We start from the raw sequence: 21969 nt of genomic DNA, 5'->3' as shown, positions 1-21969 counted from the left end.
AGGGTGACCTTGACAACATATGTCAAGGTCAAGGTCATCGGAGGTGCTCCCCTATACTGCTTAATTACCATTGTGTTTATTTTCTTTATATCATTTTATGCACTTATTATAACTGATGTGTTTCCTTCGAAGATAATCCCTTGCAGAAGTTCTACATATAGAAGAGATCATTTATTTCATGTTAATAATTGAGAATATTTAATACATTGAATATTTTTTCATACTTTATTCCTCGATTTTACTTTGAAATATTTCGTAAATGGATCTCAGTCTTAACTTATTATTTGTAACAAGATTCTGTTAAACAAAGGAAATATGTATTGAAATTACATATTGATTAGTACACTTATGTTTCTCGACCAAATGATAGAATTGATTGTTTTATGAACTCAGTAAATTCACGATTCTATTTTGTAATTTGAATATCGTTTCTTCTTCTACACCATCCTTAGCTCACGCAACATTCGGGGTGTGTACAAACTTAAACTAAATAAGTAGGAATTAATCACTCTGGGGATCCTCCTGGAGAGGGAAAGAGATAAATTAGACAAAATCAACGTTAACAACGCCGCTGAAGCTTACAAGAGGGTCATTCAAGTTATCAGGGAATGCGTTGGCGTGGTGCTAGAGCCAACCAAACTCGCTCCTACTGAGACCTCGACTAGGAGTAAACACAGCCCAGCCCCTTGGTGGAACGAGGAATGCGAATTTGCTGTCAAAGCCCGCAAAGCAGCGATGGATCTCTTTAAAAAAGACCCTACCTCAGCAAACCTCAGAGAATACAAGAGACAGATTGCCGTAACCAGGAGAACTCTTAAAAGACAAAAGATTCAGGGCTGGAAAAATGTGTGCTCGCAATTTGACGATAAAACACCCATCCAACGAGTGTGAAAATTTATTAAATCTTTTAAAAAAAAAACCAAGCTATTCAGACCTTGGACTGCAAGCGAGAAACAGAATTGGTTCAGTCAACCATAGACAAATTATGCCCCCAGTCTTGTGCCTACAAAGAAGTATCGTTAGAAAACATGCTAAGGAAAGATCAGTTACGCACAGATCATATGCACGCTTGGATTGACGATCCTATTTCGCTCCAGGAAATTCAATCGGCCTTAAGGTGTTCCAAGAAACAATCCGCTCCTAAACTTGATCAGATCGGCTATAACATCCTCCTAACACTTCCGGACAAGTACTGGGAGAAACTCAGAGATATTTTTAACGCCTTTCTGCTGAACGGGGAATTTCCAGACACGTCACTTGTCATTTTTATACCGAAATCAGGAGGCAGAGGTGTTAGGCCGATTTCCTTTCTTGTACGCTTAAGGTTTTAGAAAAATGCCTATATAACCGGCTCAGATGGCTACTCGAATCTAACTGTATTTTATCGGACCAACAACTTGGTTTTCGAAACACGAAGTCCTGTATAGATAGTATGGTGACATTGGTCCAATCATATTAAAGCTGGACTCCTTCAGGGTGCGTATACAGTGGCAGCGTTTTTAGACATAAACGGTGCATTTGACAATGTGCTGCCGCACCTTTTAATACAAGATTTAGAAAAGTTAAGAATTCCAATACACTTTCGCAAGTTCGTGAGCAATTTTTTAGAAAATCGCATAATTTATTATATTAAAGAAGGGAGCAAAGCTGGACCTTATTAGGCGTGTAAAGGCACCCCCCAAGGATCAATTCTAAGTCTAACTCTATTTAATTTATATATTAAGGATATCATTAAGTTAATTAATGCTAATTGCGAAATTTTACTTTACGCAGATGATGTATTTATCTATTCGACCCTCAAAGATTTAGACGAGGCGGTGCGCTCTATCAATGAGTTAATACGGAGAATAGTAAGGTTTCTTCTGAAAAAGGGGCTTACTCTATCGCCAACCAAATCTCAAGCGGTTATATTTTCACGAAAGAGAAAAATGTCTCTAGTTATTCCACGAGTTGTCATATCGGGCAACCCTATCGATTATTACAAGGTTGTGAGATTTCTGGGGATTCAAAACTTAATGGCAGAGCACATTTTGATAACATTATTGGAAAATGCAAAAGGACGTTAGGCATCATAGCAGCTCTCACCGGAGTGTGGTGGGGTGCTCACCCCCAGCAACTTTTGATAGCATACAAAGGTATTATACGATGCTCCATGGATTATGGATATCAAGTTTTTCAGTTGCAGGGCAACTATACTATCTTTCAAAAGTTGGAACGTGTTCAATACAGGGCCATCAAAATTGCGCTGGGTTACCTCCAATCAACTCCTATTAATATCCTTCTAAATGAGGCCAAGGAACCGCCACTACAACTCAGGTTCAGGTACCTTACGTCTAAGCTAGTATTTAAAAATGTCGCTCAAAAGTTCAGTCCGGTCACTACCAGTCTTGATGAAGTGTGCGAGCAAACTAGACGTCGGCATAACCATGACATCGCTGTCAACACAATCCCTTCTTATAAAGTCATACTCAGCTGTCCTAGGTAAACTTCATAGAATATATAGTTCAGTAACTTTACCGGTCTTTAACCACAGCTACGAACCGCTCCTTTATCATATTTAATATAAAACTTTTGATTTTCCCCCTGACATTGTTAATCTCAACGCGATTTTTATGGAATATACCGAAGACTTGAGGAAACACGCAACTACCTTTTATACTGACGGATTTAAAGGTAATCCGGGTAAACCGGTTGGTGCAGGCATCCACTCACCCGAACTCAAAATCAATATAATGCATAAATTGCCCCCAGAAACAACTATTTTCTCGGCGGAAGCTTGGGCCATCTTCCAGTCTCTAACGTGGATTTTACAATTTAAATATAATAAAGCAGTAATTTTTTCTGACGCCAAGAGCGTATTAGAAAACATTTGCTCATATAGACCGATTCAACAAAACTATATTATTCCCCGGATCAAAGAAAAAGTCTGTCAGATATTAAATAAAGGTATTGCGTTACATTTTGCTTGGATCCCCTCGGCATAAGGGGATAATTGATTATCTAAAGCCTTTCTAAAGAAGCGTTTCGAATCATACTTATTTAATCAGGGAAAAGAAAAAGGTATACGCTATTATAGCCTATATCATTCTGATAGCAGTTGCCCTTAGTTCCATAAGAAACCACTGAACAGACAAAAAATTGTGTTATTTTGAACCGGTTGCGCAGCGAGCATTACAACTTAAATGATAGTCTTTTTAAAAAAAATATTGTAAATTCTAGTGCCTGCCCTTGCGGCGACCCCGCACAGGACATTAATCATATAATTTACAACTGTCAACTATATATTCGAATAAGGGATCTAGACTAATTGACTATATTAATGATTCTTTCCCTCATGCTCCCCAAGATATATATACTCTCTTATACGCTCTCCTACTCCAAAACTTATCGGCCTAATTCTGGCCACCTGTAAATCCATGGACATTCAACTGTAATTCACCCGCGAGGGGGATCTACGCGAAAACAATCACTTTATGAACGAACTTGTGAGTGCCATCCGTGGCTCAAAGACTATTGGTTAGACCTGGCCGTATTTAGCTGCTATGCTTGAGAGCCACAATTTATTAAAAAAAAAATCCGAGGCCCTTGCGAGCTAACGAAGGGGAAGCGTGACGAGACCGCGAGAGAGTCGTTGCGTAGTTGCGTAGCATGAAGGAGCGATCCGTAATCCGTACCGAGTATTGTAGACAAGCGAATATCGAATATTAATTGAAACAAATGAAGCTGGTCGGTCACGCTCCCGTAATTATTTAGCGAGTTGCTTACATTACCAAGTGATTTTTAGAAATATTTATTGCAGGTAAGTTAATGATAACTTTTTAATATTTCTGGATATAAATTCGTAAGGTCTCTAATTTGAGAGGTTATATAAGTCACAGCACACATTTAAACATAATCTATGAAAATATACAAATTATAATCGTTATAAAATATTCGTTATGGATATAAATTTATAAAATAATTTGTTAGTGTTGGGGTGAAAGTTCATGCACGTGGGCAAGATAAAGAACAGTTTATTATAAGTTTCGACGGTACATGTGTGTGATCACGAATTATCACGTGTGACCGCAGTGAGTGAGCTTTGTCTCCTCACGATCGCGAAATCCTTCGATCATCATGCGAACACGCATCGGCCGCGTGCCGCTTCAGTGTATACTTTCGCATATACACAACTTATTGAAATTATATATTTCTAACAGTTAGGTTATAAGTCGCAGCACGTGTTTAATTATTGTGTTAAAATTACATATTTTAATTATATAACATAATTAAAAATCTTGCTTAGTATATTAAAATTTTATAAATTTGTATGTTTATGTTTTTAATTTTTGTTTCAGATATTTTATAACGTAGGACTAATTAATACACATATTAATAAAATTCGGTAATGTACAATACTGTAAAAGACACGCCGATTGGCTATTTACGACTAGTGGGTTTTAAGACACGCCGATTACGGCTATTCGCGTCGAGTGGTTCATCCTGGCCATCTTAAGAGCAGTATTGCTCGCAGGCCAATAATTAAAGAAGAAGAAGAAGAAGATTGTGAAGGCCTGGAACTGAATAATATACTGGATTTGTGTGATAGTTACTATAAGTACTAAATTTAAAAAAATACCAAAAATGCAAAATTAAAGCAAATATAATTAATTTTATTTTACGTTTTTAAATATAATGTACTTCGATAAGATTTAATTAACAATTATTATTTTTTTTATATTACTATTACTTTTAATTATTACTTTTTTAATATTACTTGATTAATTTTATTTTGCGTTAAAAATAATACAATTTTAAATTTTATTTAAAAAATTATACTTATGGTGAAACTGAGTAATACTGACCTGCGGGAATCGTGGATACAATATATATTTTTTTTCTTAATAATTTCATTTTTTTTCTAATCCTAGAAGAAGACAATAATTCACGTTTTCCATAATAATGATAATCTTTATTTATAATAAAAAAATTAAAAACGTTTTCCACGTATAAAATTAATTCTGACATGTTTGAAAAAAAATATTTTTGCAGAGGAAAATTTTAAAATGCGTGAGTGTATCCTGCATATCAATATTATCTCGTTTTACTTATATACTTTATATAAAAAATCTCAACACTTATCAAAATAAATACGATTTAATGTATTTTGTATTTAAGAAAATGGTAATTATGCAGTTTAGGGGAAGCACCTCCGATGACCTTGACCTTGACATATGTTGTCAAGGTCACCCTCCTGAGTGACCTTCAGAAGGTTTTAGCCGTCGCTCGTATTTTATTAAAAAGTTATTAACAAAAAAAAGTTTGGCGACCTCACCGATTTCAATGACCTTGATATATGTTGTCAAGGTCATGACCCCGAGTGACCTTCAGAAGGTTTTAGTCGTCGCTCGCTATTCGTTAAAAAGTTATTAACAAAAAAGTTTGGAAAATATAGCATATATAGGTGCATATATAGGTTAGTTGACGCGCTTTAAACACTTAAATACTTTTAAAGCGCGTCAACTAACCTATGTAGGTTAGTGATCAACGATTTACTGCTTTAAATGTTGTGTTTTGGTAAAGCAGCGATTTTTTCGCAAAATAAAGTATTCTCTGCTTTAACAAAAAGACTTCAATTTATCAACAATTTACTACTTTAAATGTTGTGTTTTGGTAAAGCAGCGACTTTCTCGCGAAATAAAGTATTCTCTGCTTTAAATAAAAACGTAATATTAGTCGTTTATGCCTCCCAGTACTTAAAATAACTGCTATATTTTCAAAAGTTTTTTTGTTTATAACTTTTTAATAAAAAACGAGCGACGGCTAAAACCTTCTAAAGGTCACTCAGGAGGGTGACCTTGACAACATATGTCAAGGTCAAGGTCATCGGAAGTGCTTCCCCTAAACTGCATAATTACCCCAAATATATATATTAAGAAAAATGTCTATATTCCAAGATAGTTTTAATAAATTCACAAATATTCACAAATATCCTATAATTGTTTTATAAATGTATACAGAATATATGCAATACCCCACTTTTAATGTTCCTAAAATAATCTATAAATGTTCTATAAATATATTTTGCATATATAAAAAAATCATGGATTATGCGGAAATATTTATAAAACATTTGTAGATTATTCGACAATATTTACAGAAATTTCTAAGGACATTCAAAGCGGGACATTACACGTTCTTTGCACATTTATAGATCATTCATAGAAAATTCATGAATATTCTAAAGAATATTTATAGAACATTCATGGAATATTTCATGCTGTATGGGTATAGGTCTAAAAAATAAACGCGTAAAAGTAAAATTTATACATGTTTAATTTTACTTTTACGCGTTTATTTTTTAGACCTATAATAGTTTACAGTTGGAAATAATGTCGAGGCCCGGGACACCTCAGAGCCGTGTGGTGGTAGAAGTTCGACTATTCCAATATTGTTTGTTTAAAATGGTACACGCAAAAATCCAGTTATTCAAAAAAGATTACTAGTTATCTTTATCCTTAACTATTATTCTTAATGCTAATGCATTAAGCTTAAGTCTAAATGCTAAAGAAATTAATATAACAAGAATAACTTTGTTGGATTTTTTGTAGATATCAGTCCAATATCGTAGAGACGTTACAACGTCTTTAACAATAAAAAGGTAATATTCTTTTGATTCGCATAAAATTCACGATTTAAGAACTTTTTAGGCTGTTAGAAATCTAAGATCAATGATGCTGGGCTGTCCTTTCTCGTCAATTGCGAATCAGTATCCGCGCATACTGATTCGCATATCTTAATTAATTTTTAATTAATGATTTATTGATGAGAAACTCGCAAAACAGTAAAGGATTTTTCTATTTATTTTAAATTGCTCTACCTACTCACAAAAAATTACATGGCCATTACTGGACACCCTGCATAATTAATTTTGCTTCCTCATAGAGGAAGCTTTGTTTTCGTTAAAAAAAAATTTTTTTTTGTTTTTCTGAATGTGTCCAGAATGTATTTTATGTCTCAACAACTTTCATTATTTTAATTTTTATTATTAGGTAACAATTTTTTATATTTTTCTAACTTTTTTTTTATATTTATTTTCCTTTTTTATGATATCTGTATATATTATATAGAAGCAATCAATGTGAAGTGTCTCCTGCATATTTAATTAAATTAAAATATTAAATTTGATAAACACGTTTATTTCAGTGTGAGTTGCAATATTGTAGAATAGATTAGAGAATTAGGTATATTAGAGAAAATTATTCTTTAGAGAAAAATATTCTTTATAATTTGATTTAGATTTCTGCAAACAAAACTCCTGTTATAAAAAATTCTGCTGATCTCTGCTAGTAACAATTTCTTCAGTTTAAAATTTTAAATCCGAAAAAAATTATATATACAAGTGTTATAATATAAAATATAAACAATCAGATTATAACACGTTGGACTGCCGATACGCAAGTTTTGCTAATTTAAAGTTAGGTATATCTATAATCACAATACATATTCAACACATCAACTTTATTACGTAGCTCTTTTTATCGTCGTCGATAAATGAAAAAATTCTCAATTTCATGGCGGTCATGGTCGTGACACTCGATTAAAGCAACGTCGCATATAATGCGATGAATTATTATCGTTTCTTTTGGGTGGAGGCTATATCTGTTACTTGCTAAAATTTAATCTCTCAGCTATAATCAACAAATAAACTTCTTTCTTAATTATTAAAAACCAAAATATAAATAAATTGCGGATAATGCATAATTAAAATGATTATAACACTAAGTTATTAATTTTAACAATATGTAAAATGACAAAATTATAAATTAACAGCAGAAAATTTTATCAATTATTATTTGTTTGACATTTTATTAATCTTGTTTCTTCTATTTTTTTTTAATAAAAATTATGCAATTAAAAACTTTTTTTGAAAAGTAACCATGTGTTTACTTTACATCAATCAATTCATCTCATTATTCTGTACATAAAAATATTAAGGTACGATTATAAAAAAATTAATAGTTTATGTTTATGAGATATGTTATATTTTATGTCAAAATATGCCAAAATAAAGTATAAAATATACAAACTATTGATTTTTTTATAACTCTACTTTAATACTTTTATGACAATATAACTTAAAAAATCATATTATAATATATAAAAAATCATATAATTCCATTTTAAAAATAACAATGACCTTCATGTTATCTTTAAAAAATCAATTTTTTGAAAAATGAGTTTACTTGTTTATTATTTGTTTTCCTCCAGATCATACAACTTTTGTCTGAAATATTTTTGTCTAAAATTGAAAACAAAAATATTTTGCTTCTTCATAGAGAAAGCTTTGTTTTCATGAAAAAAATCTTTTTGGAGTTACCGCTGCCAATGTATTTAGAATGTTCTATCTAAAACGTCAAAAGATACACTTTTTAAAAAATGTCTGTCTCTCTCTCTCTCTCTCTCTCTCTCTCTGTGTGTGTGTGTGTGTGTGTGTGTGTGTGTGTGTGTGAGGAGGGGGGAGGGTTATTTTTTATAAAAATTTGAATTTTTTGAGAAATGTCTGTGGTAGCTCTATCTTTCGCAAATTTTGAGATATCGAGCTATTTCTAATTCTATTATCTTCTTCGGTCTTTTCTACCTCTATTTCGTATATAATTCTTTAAAATTTGCTTAATTAGATCCAGTTTTATAAGACTTTTATGTATGTACAAATTCCCTGAAATTTCAAATGTTTGTGACTCAAGAACTAATCAACCAAATCTTAAAGAATTATATATGAAATAGGGGTAGAAAAGACTGAAGAATAAGGAAGTTATATAAAAAAAAAATGTGCAAATTAGGAACTTGCACATTGTTTTATCAACATCTTATTTCACTTATAAAGCTTCTTCTATGGGAAAGTCAAACTAATAATAACTAATAATTATGCAACAAATAAAATACAGGCTTTTTCATAAGAGGAGTTTTGTGAGCGAAGTAAAATGTTGATGAAGCAATGTGATGGTGAGGAAGCAAATGTAAAAATTCCTAATTTGCACTTTTATATATTACTAATTGTGTAACCGTTTAAAATAAAACATCCTGGTGTATAATATACATATTATATATGTGGTATATAATGTGTATTTTATATTATATATAAAATATAATTATATATAAAATATAATGTATAATATATATCGCGCATGATTTAAAAAATTCACAAAATATGTTTAATAATATAGATTTAAACAGTTCACAAAAATAAATAAAAATTTGCGAAAGTAGAAGCGTAATTTTAACGAAAATACTTCGATAAAAGATTACGAAATCCAAGTGATGCAATTCATGAAATTCACGCGTCAAATGATAACTATGATAATTGAAGATAAAAAAGAACGCGTGTCATATCTTGGTGGGGTAGAAAATGTTTCTCAAGTATATGAATAGTTGAGTCGTCGTGTCGTGACCAGTCTTCACTCAACTACTCGACATCGGGTATGTTTTTACTACTGTGATTCTTCGTGAAGTAAGAAATTCGGAAGAAAGAAGAATTAAAAAGGTTTGAACACGCCCTGTCGTTCATTATAATCCACACATATTTACAAAAATATCAATTTCCTATGAAAAAGTAATTTCATAAATAAGTATCCTCTTCTAAAAAGGAGATGTGAAGTTTATTGTTGTCGCTTTTCCGCGATGCCGATTGGTTCTCTTGCTGCGCTTACTTCATTTGCAGCTGTCATTGTATATTTTGACAGTTGTGTGTATCAAGGAGTTAATAATGTAATAGTAATAGCATAATGTTAAAGCTAAATAGCGCGCGCGAAGCGCGCGTCTGTAGTGTCTAGTCTGATTTAAAAAAACGGATTGTGTTACTTGCGCTCTCTCTCTCTCTCTCTCTCTCTCTCTCTCTCTCTCTCTCTCATATTAAAATTAAATTTTCCGCAAAGGACGAAACGCACAAAATTAATGGAAAAGTGGCCCCAGTCAAATTGGCTGAAGTTTTAGTATGATAAAGTTCAGACTGTCCTGATCAAAAGTCTCAATGGCTGCAAGTTCAGAAAATGCCCAGTTTCCGAGATTCTTGGTCTCAAAGTGTTGAAATCGACGATGATTTTTCTTTCATTCGTGAACCGTCATCGTCGATTTCAACACTTTGAGAACAAGTATCTCTACACTGTTGGAAAATTTGTGTTAAATGTAACATAAATCACATGTCCAAAACGGTCCACTCAAATTTTTGTGTCAGTTTAACATAATATAGATGTTTTAAATGGTAACATCAATACTATGTTAAAATATTTTAACAGAAAGGAAATGTTATTCTGATCGCAATTTGAGATTAATTATGTGTACAATTAACATAATTTTTATGTTAAAGTTAAGATTGTAAGATCAAATCAACATTCTTCTTCTGTAAATTTTTATTCTTACTTCTGTTATAAAGTAAAATCAACACTCTTTCTCTGTAAATTTTAACACATTTAATAAATACGTTTAAATTGTGTTACTTTAACATATTTTTTAAATTATTTTAATAATTTTACATTTTAAATTTGTAAAGTTCAATTAACATAGAAAGCATATGTTAAATCTACACACGTATGTGTTGATTATTTTACATAAAAATTTTAACAAGAACCTTTTTTAACACAACTACAAAAATTTTCCAAACAGTGTATATATTGATATATACCTAGAGAAAAGTCCCCTATTATGAGACAGGATTCTAATATGAGATATGTTAAGCTAAAAGACCCTATATAGGCCTCATCTATTGATCCCACCATGAAAAAACCGTGTCTGTAAAGTTGGCATATCATTTTCCAGCAGATCAAAATAAAAGGAAGTTCTTGTCGCATGCAGTCAAGTTCTATAGTTCCTGATACTTTTTAATAATAGTTCTGGCGATTTTCCCTAAAAAAACAATAGATCGAAAAAATTATCTGCTAACTTTCCGTAGCAGATCATTTTCTAGCAGATCAAAAATAAAAGAGAGTTCTTCTCGTATACAGTCAAGTTTTATAGTTTCTGATACTTTTTAGTGATAATGTTGTGATAATTTTGCCAAAAAAATTCACTGAAAAAATTATCTGCCAGTTTTTCATAGCATGGATGAGTGAGATGCCGACGAAATCTCGGTGTTCCGATTTATATAAAACAGTTTTCGAATAGTTCTGAACATAAGCATTTTCTAAAAAGTTTCCGGCACTAGCAATGTTACATGATTTTTTTATAATTAAATTAATATCGCCCGAAAGCCGAGTACTTAGAGAGAATAGAGTGATATGAGCATATTGAAACTGACCTGCTAGTTTTCCGTAGCAAATGTTTATTTACCGATACGATTGTGATATGCTGGTGCGTCGGCGCGAGTTTTTTGTTTCGAGGCCTATGTTATAGTTTTAGTGCTCTTCTATATGTATTTCAGAAGAGTAAAGCTTCTAGCAATTTTCGAAAAATTGTTATTTTATTAACACCTTACCCATATAATCGTGATATGCTAATACATTACTGTAAGTTCAAGGTTTTTTCGAATGGTAAATTGTAGAATGTATTCTCATTATAAAAATTAACTTATTGAATGGCATCATGTTCAAAGAAATCCTTAAAAAAATTTAAAAATTCCGAAAAAAAAACAAAATTATAACTTTCATTTTGTAATGTTTTTTGCTCAATATTTTACTTAGTTTTCTTGATATATTACTGTAATTTTTAAATTTATTTAAAAAAAAATAGACTGGGGTCACTTTAAACCCCGTGTGATAACCGAAAGTTAAATCAAACAAGTATTACAATAAAAAAGAGAAAATTTTGATTCAAAAGGTGGCAAGTAAATTTTCGAGCATTTTAAAATATCATATTAATGTTCTTCAGCTTGAGAAGTAAATCAAAGTGACGTATTATTAATTAAAAGAAAGTAGTACGCGGCGCTTGAACAATATAAATTTATTAAAAATTTATACAACATTGTTAGTGCAAGAAACTTTTTAGAAAATGCACAAATATGTTCAGAACTAGTCAAAAAATATTTTAGATAAACCGGAATTCCAACATTTCGCACAGCATATCACTCTATTCTCTCTAAGTACGCGACGCTCGGGCGATATGAATTTATTAAAAAATCATACAACATTGCTAGTGTCGGGAACTCTTTAGAAAATGCTTCAGTATGTTCAGAACTATTCGAAAAATGTTTTAACCGGAACTCTGAGACTTTGTCGGCATCTCACTCTATGCTATGGAAAACTAGCAGATAATTTTTTCAATTGATTTTTTTTGGCAAAATTACCAGAACTATCGCTAAAAAGTCTCAGGAACTATAGAACTCGACTGTATGCGAGAAAAATTCTCTTTTATTTTTTATCTGCTAGAAAATAATCTGCTATGGGAAGTTAGCGGATCATTTTTTCGATCGACTGTTTTTTGGATAAAATCACCAGAACTATTACTAAAAAGTATCAGGAACTATAGAACTCGACCGCATGCGACAAGAACTCCCTTTTTATTTTTGATCTGCTGGAAAACGATACCCGGGAAAAAATACCTCTTATTTGTTCATATTAGTAGATATATAATTATATATGGTCATATAAGAAATGGAAATATAATCTTGAACAATATATTATATGACTATATATGAAAATATATGATTATATATTCCATAAAACCTCTTTAAGTATAACCTTATAAGCCATATATGGTCTTATATGCTTATATATTATCATGTTTGATCATGTAAAAGTATATTTATAAAGTTAAAGATAATCATATATGAACATATACTCGGATCTATCCATAAGTTTGCATAACTGTTATAAATATTCTTCTAGTATATTATTTTACTTGACAATCAAATTAATATGAGGTATTATTTCTAGTTTCAGTTTACACAATTGCGTTGTCCGACAAAGTCCATATTGGCACGCAGTTTAAAAAATTAAAAAATGTATTTAATAATAATTGATATTGTGAAATATCATTAAGCACCAAAATCCGCTTCGACCAAAAACGGCACTTCTTATTGCTATTATTTTAAATTTTCCTTTTTTTCTAATTTTGCATAAAACACTTAATTTTTTAAAATTGACATTAATTTTTGTTAATTATTTTCGTAAACAGTGAAATTTTACCTGTAACAATTCGTGAAAAAAAAAACAGTTATATACTATATATTATAGTTCTTATAAATAAACATATTAATCGTATTATTTTGCAAACATATTTTATAATTGAAACTGAATATAATATAATATAATCATATATGAATTTATATAGTCATATAAGATTATATATGATCAGATCAGATATTGCATCTCAAAGTATCCGATAGATGGCATTCAATGGGATCTGTTTCTCGTATTTAAAATTTGTTATAAAAATGGTATCAAAAGACACTGTCTCGCTCTATGGAGCGACACAATTTTTGTATCAGTTTTATCGTGGAGTCTACTTTTATAATAAAATAGCACACTTAAAAAATAACATTTGAAAATATATAACAATTTTCTGAAACTTACTGATATATATATATGCCAAAACTAAATATATTTCTTTCGACAACAATTGGCAATCCATACATATAGTTACACGACGTTTCGACCCAGGCTTCGGGTCCTTATCAAGTGATCTAACAAAAATATAGCATGAAGTCAATAACGTTGTCAATATTTAAAACGAGTAACAGAAATTAATATCTATTTAGTCCGTGTAAAATTAAAAGAGCAAAATAATAATTCGAAATACCTGATGAGGGAAAGAGAACCATCGCCGACACATTCTCAGTCTAGTGCTCATGAAATTTTGACCGAAACACCATATGTGCAAGGCTAGAGATTTATAAAGAATAAGTATGATGTCTCAGTAAAAAACTAAAAGATAAATAAAAAAGGAATAGTTCCTTACACAGAGAATGTCCAGCGACGGCACCACTCCATATCGCATAACGCACTAACGAAAATTGCGTGAACGTTAAAAACTCGGAGCATCGTCTTTACGTAGCCACACAACAAGTCATGTTCGCACAATGGTCAAGTCAAGTACAGATTGACGAGTATCAAAACGTCGTGTAACTATATGTATGGATTGCCAATTGTTGTCGAAAGAAATATATTTAGTTTTGGCTCAATATCGTTGGCGGAATAAACACTTACTTTGGGTTAAATATATATGTCCTTATGTAATCTTATATAATCATATATGACCATATAAGTTCTTATCAGGCCAAAATTCATATATGAGCATCTAAGATCGCTTCTTATATGAGCATATAAGACATTATAAGAGATTTTTTTTCCCGGGTATGCCAACTTCACCGACATCACGATATACGTATTTTCTACATGAGCTAGAAATTATATGCTAGAAATAAATGTAAGTGTAAATTGTGCTAGAATATAATAAATGACTGTATCATAGAGCGAGAAATGACAAAAGAAGAATTAAGAGAGATACATTATTTAGATACATTTAGTATATCTTCTTCCATTATGAAGATAAAAAAATAATGTATTTTTATTTGTTTCGGCAAAATTATATTTGATCTTATTCCGTACGAGCGTAACTATTTTGTCACAAAACAGATTATTAATCATCGACTATATAATACATTGATACAAATCAATATGAATCTTTGTTACGTACTACTAGTTATCTTTGATTCTACTAAAGCACTCAAAGATAACCATCGGACCTAACTGTACTTTCACATCTATATAGGAAGCCGGATCCAAATTCTGAAAATTTCAGCTTTTAAAATAGTTTTTCCACATTAATATTTAATCCGGATAATTAATAAATTTGACTTAAAAAATAATACAAGAAATTAATTTTCTCAAAACGTATTTTTGAAAATATATTTCGTGGATCCCAAGATTCATAATCCATATATGTGTATTATAAAATGTTCCGGAATAATACTACAATAAGGTTGTAAGAAATTTAAATAATAATTTTAAGACAATTAGAAATAACTCATCGGAGCACAGGAAAATCTATTTCGCCAGAGAATTTGAAAAGCCATGAGAATTTTAAAACCAAATTAAGATATTGCTTCAAGTAAAAGTGATGATTCATTGGTAAAAGAAAATTTACATAATAAAGAAATACTTAATTCACTTTCATTTATCTTGTATTTATTTTCAGAATTGTATCCACTTCCACAACTTCCGTTGTAAAACTTGTAAAAATAATCATATATAAAAAAGGTATTGTAAACTTTATGACTCAAAACAAAAGTTTTTTTAACTATTCATTCCCTCTGTCGAAAAATTATTACAAATATTTCTACAAAATATTTTAATGCTTCGTTCTGAAATACCTTATATATTTTTGCGTTATATATGTTATATATATTATAAGCTGCAAAATGTTCCCTACAAAAAATGAGAGAACACGCGGTCGTGTGACGTGAATCATCGTATATACATAAACCTAAGTCAGTGTATGCGACGCTACATAACAGTCGATGACTAATATTACGAATCATGAAACGTGCACCAATAGAAGAAACTACACACGTAGTTATTTGGCTGATGCAATTCAAAAAAAATTGAATATACATGATATCATTTTTAACCACAATTTTCTGATAAATTTAAAAACGACTTTTTTCTTAGCAAAACTTAAAGAATTTTAATTTTACTGTCATCTTTATAATTAACCTTAAATAAATTGAAATTTAAGATAATGCCTACTTAATCTTTAGGATCGCAGATTTCTGTTACAAAATCACAAAAATTTCGCTCTAGGAAAAAATATTGCATATGTTTAACATAGGTATAGTATACATGCAAAATATGACACTAATTTCGACGTTATACCTAATATGTCTTACAGTCCTATAAGGATAAAATTTCTTAAATATTTTTTGTTGAATTACATGTAAATTTATGTATTTACGTGTACTTATATATAGGTTTTTATGATTACTAATTACGAATCTGAGGTCAAAATCATAAAATTCAAAATAGTGGATCCGCTATTTAGAATTTTGTAACTTTGTGACCCCAAATTCGTAATTATCTGAAAAACCTATAAACTACTAAGTTCAGTGTAAATCGATTGCATGTATGCAAAAATTATTTTCTTCATGATTGACATATTCGATTCGCCATTTTTAATTTTGTTATTCTGATCTCAGAGATTCCTTTTGTTAGTAATTAAAAAAAATATTTCTTTTTAGTATTAGAGACGTTATATCTAACATTTCTGTAACCCTCTAAAGGTTGAAACTGACTAACAATTTCATTACCTTCTCTCTCAAACACCTTAAAAATTACTTAAAACACCTTATTAGCTTATACTCAATTATTATTTACATTATCCAGAAACTAGAAATGCTGTAAAAGACATTCTATGACTGGACATTGTATACTTGAATTTTGGCTATTGTTTCGCAAAATTTTTCCTTATCGTAGATAAGAATAAAGCGAAACAATGCAAATTTAGATTTTTTTCGTGCAAAAATGTTAAAATGGTTCTTAGAAACGACAAATTAAAAAAATCTTACTTTTCTGCAAATGTGTTTGCATTAATTTTTATTAAAACAAAATAATAAAAGTTTTTATATAATTTTTACGAGCAATAGTAACACGTCGCTAGATAAATTGAGTGCATCTGCATAATCCAAAATTAAATGTATGAAAAAAATATATTTTTAGAAAGAAAAATCTCCACGTACATAACATAACATGACAGGTTTGCACTTCTCGGTTTTCATATTAGGACACGCAACAAACGCACAGGGGGAACCGAAAGGTATCTCCATGGATCAATATAATACATAACAAGAGGTGACCTCAACTCGTGATATCAGTCATACGGAACGACACGATTATCGATTACAAAAAAATTTAGCAATAATATTATAATGTCGTAATATAAGTTCCGATTGTTCGTTATAAAAATATAATATAATAAGTCTCTTTAAAAAGGATTAATCTACTATCCTTTTCTAAAAAGGAGATGTGAAGTTTATTGTTGCCGCTTTTCCGCGATGCCGATTGGTTTCCTTGCTGCGCTTACTTCATTTGCAGCTGTCATTGTATATTTTGACAGTTGTGTATAATAGGGTTAATAGTGAAATGTTAAAGATAAATAGCGCGCGCGTAGCGCGCGTCTGTAGTGTCTAGTTTTTACTAAAAGGACATGTAGGTAAATAGAGTTACAATCCGGAATTTGATATGATTCAATGTATGAAAAAAATGATATCGAGATTCCGATTTCACGATTGTTATCTTTACCGATATTGATCTGTGATTATTATTAAACGCTTCGTAACTGCCTGGAACTATATTTACAATTAGTGCCAACATCATCCATTTTCTGCGCGTCGACGCTCCCCGTGGAATGCATTATTTCTTAGTTGTTAAGTAGAGCGTGGCGTTATGTAGAGAAAAAAAGTACACAGGTTACAGCTATTTTAATCGTGCACACAACACACGAAAGATAGCTGAGCAAGTATCACGTCGATGGTAGACGCTGTAACCAGGCGGAAGTACTTCCAGGCATGGTCGGATTTGTGCAGCGCCACTAAATTAATTAACATGTTCTCGTCAAGACTATTGGTTCCCGAATATTAGATGCGTACTCGATGTTACTCCATTGTGCGGAATTCCGTTTGAATGTTTGTGCTGTTGCTTCTCCGATTTCGTTAAAATTGGATATCCCCCTTCCCGATCTTTACACAGTAAAAAAATTTATGTTAAATATAACATAAAATTACATGTCCCAAACGGTCCACTCAAATTTTTGTGTTAATTTAACATAATGTGTATATGTCAAATTATAACACAAATATTATATCCATAATTTAACACAAAATAAAGAAAAGTTTAATGATATGTGAACGGAAATTTTATGTACAACAGACATCTGTATAATGTTAAATATAAATAAAAACATGTTAATTTAACATTTTTGTACGTACAATAGACATCTATATAATGTTAAATATAAATAAAAAGGATATTTTTTTAACAAAACTACATTATTTTTATATTAATCTTACGATTAAATGTAAAATGTGTTATTTTAACATTTGATTTACTTAAATATAAATTTAACATAAAAAAATATAAAATAACAGATAACATAATCAAAATTAGTTAAATTAACACATAAGTATGTTACATTTTTAACACAAAAATTTTAACAAGTTCCATTTTTAACAAAAATACACAAAATTTTTTACTGTGTACAGTAATTTTTAAGACCATTAATTGAATTTACATTCAACTTTATTATTATTTATTATATATATTATAATATTGTGTTAATCGTTTTTGGAACCGTTTTAACCCGTTTAATTTTCTTGGAGCCGAATAACTAAAAAAGGCTTGATATGTATAATCAAGTTAAAATCAAACATGATTAGCATTACATGGCATCCTATATATATATTTAATATTATATTTGCGAGATCGCTAGCTGAGAAAAAATGTTTGTCAACCTGTTATCATGAAATTTAAGTTCTTTATCTATATTTAATTTTGCAGATGGCTTAGGATAGATAGAATATGCTAGAATAGTCGTCTATTAAGCGAGAGATCCGAAGTTCGATTCCTGAACTAACATGCGTGTATGATACTACGAACTTTGAGCGGGAAAATATTTTCCACATTCTGTGATAGAAACAAAGTGCTCGAGATACGAACTCTAGATACGAACCAAGATAGAAATAAGCAAATCGCGATACCGCGTTCTTCCTTAGAAGACAAGAAACCTTCAGGCTTTATTGCAATAAATAAGCTTTAATTTTTTTCGCTGACCGAAGTAGGATATACAGTATAATAGCCAAACGTGACAATTGCTATATTTGAGAATATATAAGTACCCAGACAACACCATGTCCAAAAATTGGGACATCTTTAAGGCATATAAGACATCTTTAAAACGTCTTATAGTGATATCTTAAAGATGTCTTTAAGACGTCTTCCGTCCCGATTTTGGACATGCGTGCTGTCTGGGTAGAATGATTCTCATAGTAAATGATTACTTGAACTTTACGCAGGCGAGATCGCGGTAATTTATTGTTGAAACAAAACGAAACCGGAACTCACCCAATCCCATATCTCTAAATATCTCCTTCGGCGCGATCTCGATCTCCTGCTTCTTTTTGCCGATCGGGCGAGAAGAGACATGATCGACTTCCTTGGGTTTCGACGTTTCACGCCGTTTATTGACACTCTCGTGCTTCGAGTCGACGGTTTGCTGCGGTAGCGATGGTGACGGCTTGGCGGTCTCCGCGGCTAAGAAGTCACTCGATGTTTCGTACACGTCCTGGCGTGCCTTTTCCAGGAGCTGCGCCTCTCTAGGTAACGGGGGTAGCGGTTTCATCGGTGGCTCGAACGCCCTGGCCTGTTCCCGCTTCAGGTCTGTTCTCTTGACCATGTTCCACGAGTCATCGTCTGTGATATTCTTAATCTTGTCCCCCCTTGACGACTCACTGTCGTCTCCGAGGAAATCTATCAGTGGTGATTTCTCCGGCGCCGGCAGCATCGACGATCTAATGCTCTGCATAAAATCTTCGTTGACATTAGTACTGCCCAGCGGAGTGACATCACGCTCATGTCGTTTTCCATAATCGGTGAACAGTGTTGCAGGATCCTCGCGTTCCTCGATCGGTTGCACCTTGCTGTCGACGGCTTTCGTCGACGACGACAGCAGAAAGTCGCTGTCAGCTTGAACGGTGGTCGCGGTTGAGGTCGGTAACAACGGCGGCAGGAGATTTATTTCTTCCTCCTTGTTGTCGTCGTTGTCATTGTCATCGTCGTCATCATCGTCATCGTGAAACTGGTGACGGTAGGCCCGCTCGGTCTCGACGAATGTCATGCTGGCCAGTTTGGGATCGACCGGGTCCAGCGGCTGCTGGAACGGGTCCGACGATTGCGCCATAGCCGCGCACTTGTCGAAATCCGCGGAAGGCGGCGGTGTAGCCGGCACGGGTTTCGCTTCGGCGTCAAGAAGCGCGCTGGGTAATATGGAATCCTGAAAGGAATCGCCGATATGCAGCAAATCATCGACACGTGGCGCGTCAATCGGCCGCGGTGACGGCTGTTGCTGCTGCTGCTGCTCCGGACGGTCGTCTGGAGAGCCGTCGTGACCGAGATGCTCAAAATCGTCAACGGAGTCGTGATCCCTCTTGAGGAGGACGTCGTTGAAGGCGTCCTGGATCCGCGAATCCATCCTCAATCACGGGATTAACAGCGATTCGTACGCCTGGCGATTAACAATGACTCACCGGATCTGCGCGAATTGGCCGATAGCCGTTAGTTAGAGCTTCGATCCCCGCACAATGTCGGTTGCGCGGAATATTGCGCGACGCTCCCTACTCTCATAAAAGTCAGGTACGAGGAGCGGCGCTACTCCCACCTGCCGCCGCTGTCGTTGGTGCCGTCGCGACTCCTCAGTGGAGCACATCGACGTCCTTGCCGCCTTGACTCACCACTGCCTTTAGCCGCGTCTTTCACGCCTGATGAGAAAGATTTACGGCCTCTTTTCGTCACTTCGTGAGAGATGCGCGAACGTACCAGAAGAGCTATAACTGCCTGTCATACGTCGCTCGCGACCGGCTGACACGACACGAAGAGTCGAAATTCGAAACTGGGAATCGCGACGGACGGAGAAGACCAGCGGTGAGGGAAACTCGAAAAAGAATTCGACCGCGACCGCGAAGTGCGAAACGGCAAAGCCAAATACCAGTAAATTCAATTGTATTCGATGTGTTCGACGTAAACGGTAGACGGGTAGATTCGACCGTCATGAGATGTATACTCCCCTCGCGAAGGGTTGCCCTCTCCCGTTGCTCCAAGTAGCACAAGCCAATCGCGCGGTCGCTACCGTCCCCACTACCGTTCGCTACGTCGAAGTAAGCAGCGGCCGTCGCCGCCGTCGCCGCCGTCGCGTTCGATCCGATTATTACCGTTTGCTTCGCCAGCTGAACGGCAGGTCGATGTTACTTCGGTGATTTAGGTCTTCACAAAAGGAAGTTTGCAAATCTGCACTGGTTAACAATAAGATAAACAGAAAAAGTGTATATAGGAGCAAATGTTTATGTATCTAGGGTATTATAAAATCACTGGATGTTCATTCACAGATTTTCTAGTTCCAGTTTTGGAATCGGTTTTCTCTTAGCAGAGACATCCAACAAAATCATAAATTTATTGCAATTTTTAAATTTTGTATTAAATAATTTTATAATTAAGATTTTTATTAAGGTTCTATCAAAGTAAATTACACTTGAAATTAATTGTTTAAAGTTTAAACATGTTTATTTGCTGTTCATTTGATTTCTTAAAGTACGCGAAACGCCTTTTTTCAATTACTAGACATCACAGACGCGCGCTTTGCGCGCGCTATTTAGCTTTAATATTACACACAACTGTCAAAATATGCTATGACAGCCGCTCACGAAGTTAGTGCAGCAACAGAATCAATCAGCATCGCGGAAAAGAGCCAACAAAGCAATTCGAGACTTTCGAGAAGACTTCGAGAGATGCGAGTATCGATTTAACATGCCTTTTTTTAGAAAGGATTTTTAAATTGACCAAAAAATTTGTTATTGTAATGTTATTCAATTTGGGGACATCCTGTAACAAATCACGTGTGATATATTATCAATACTATATAGTGTTGATATAGGTACTGTAATATAAATTATATTGCAAAATATAAAACAAATTTCTAACAAACATTCTTAAATCTCAACTACTTTTTTAAGAATCTTTCGATAATTTGTAGAAAAATTAGTGACTTGGTTTTTTCATATTTGTAATTCTTATTCTGTTACATATCGGTATTAAAACAAATTAGAAACTGACCTGATTTATCTTATAAAAATAGATCTGTTTGTTTCATTTTGTTTGTATTTTATGTTTTATTTTTTCTTTAATTCTTTATACAGTATTTTATTTTAAGGCTCCTGTGTTTACTCGCACTACAGCCGTCTCAGATTGATAACGAAAAAATATATTATAAAAATTCTTGCAACGTGCATTAAAGCTT

The 21969-nt window shown here is 32.9% G+C and overlaps 1 protein-coding gene across 2 annotated transcripts in view; it reads right to left on the bottom strand.

Moving 5' to 3' along the window:
* The window catches only part of LOC112461107 (reticulon-1-A), a 69809-nt gene extending 49093 nt beyond the window's left edge, over nt 1–20716 (bottom strand). Inside the window, exon 1 of one of the 2 annotated variants that reach the window (XM_025026192.1) lies at nt 19026–20716. In XM_025026192.1, coding sequence (XP_024881960.1) covers nt 19026–20151 — 1126 coding nt within the window. In that variant the 5' untranslated portion in view covers nt 20152–20716. The remainder of the gene's footprint in view (nt 1–19025) is intronic. The other variant, XM_025026191.1, reaches the window with a different exon arrangement.
* Nucleotides 20717–21969: the final 1253 nt, after the last annotated feature.

This window comes from Temnothorax curvispinosus, unplaced genomic scaffold, assembly GCF_003070985.1.
Source record: "Temnothorax curvispinosus isolate PA1 unplaced genomic scaffold, ASM307098v1 QBEX01011081.1, whole genome shotgun sequence".
Classification (NCBI taxonomy): domain Eukaryota; kingdom Metazoa; phylum Arthropoda; class Insecta; order Hymenoptera; family Formicidae; genus Temnothorax; species Temnothorax curvispinosus.
The sequence above is the reverse complement of the archived record's forward strand: the minus strand, read 5'-3'. Positions and strand labels throughout refer to the sequence as shown.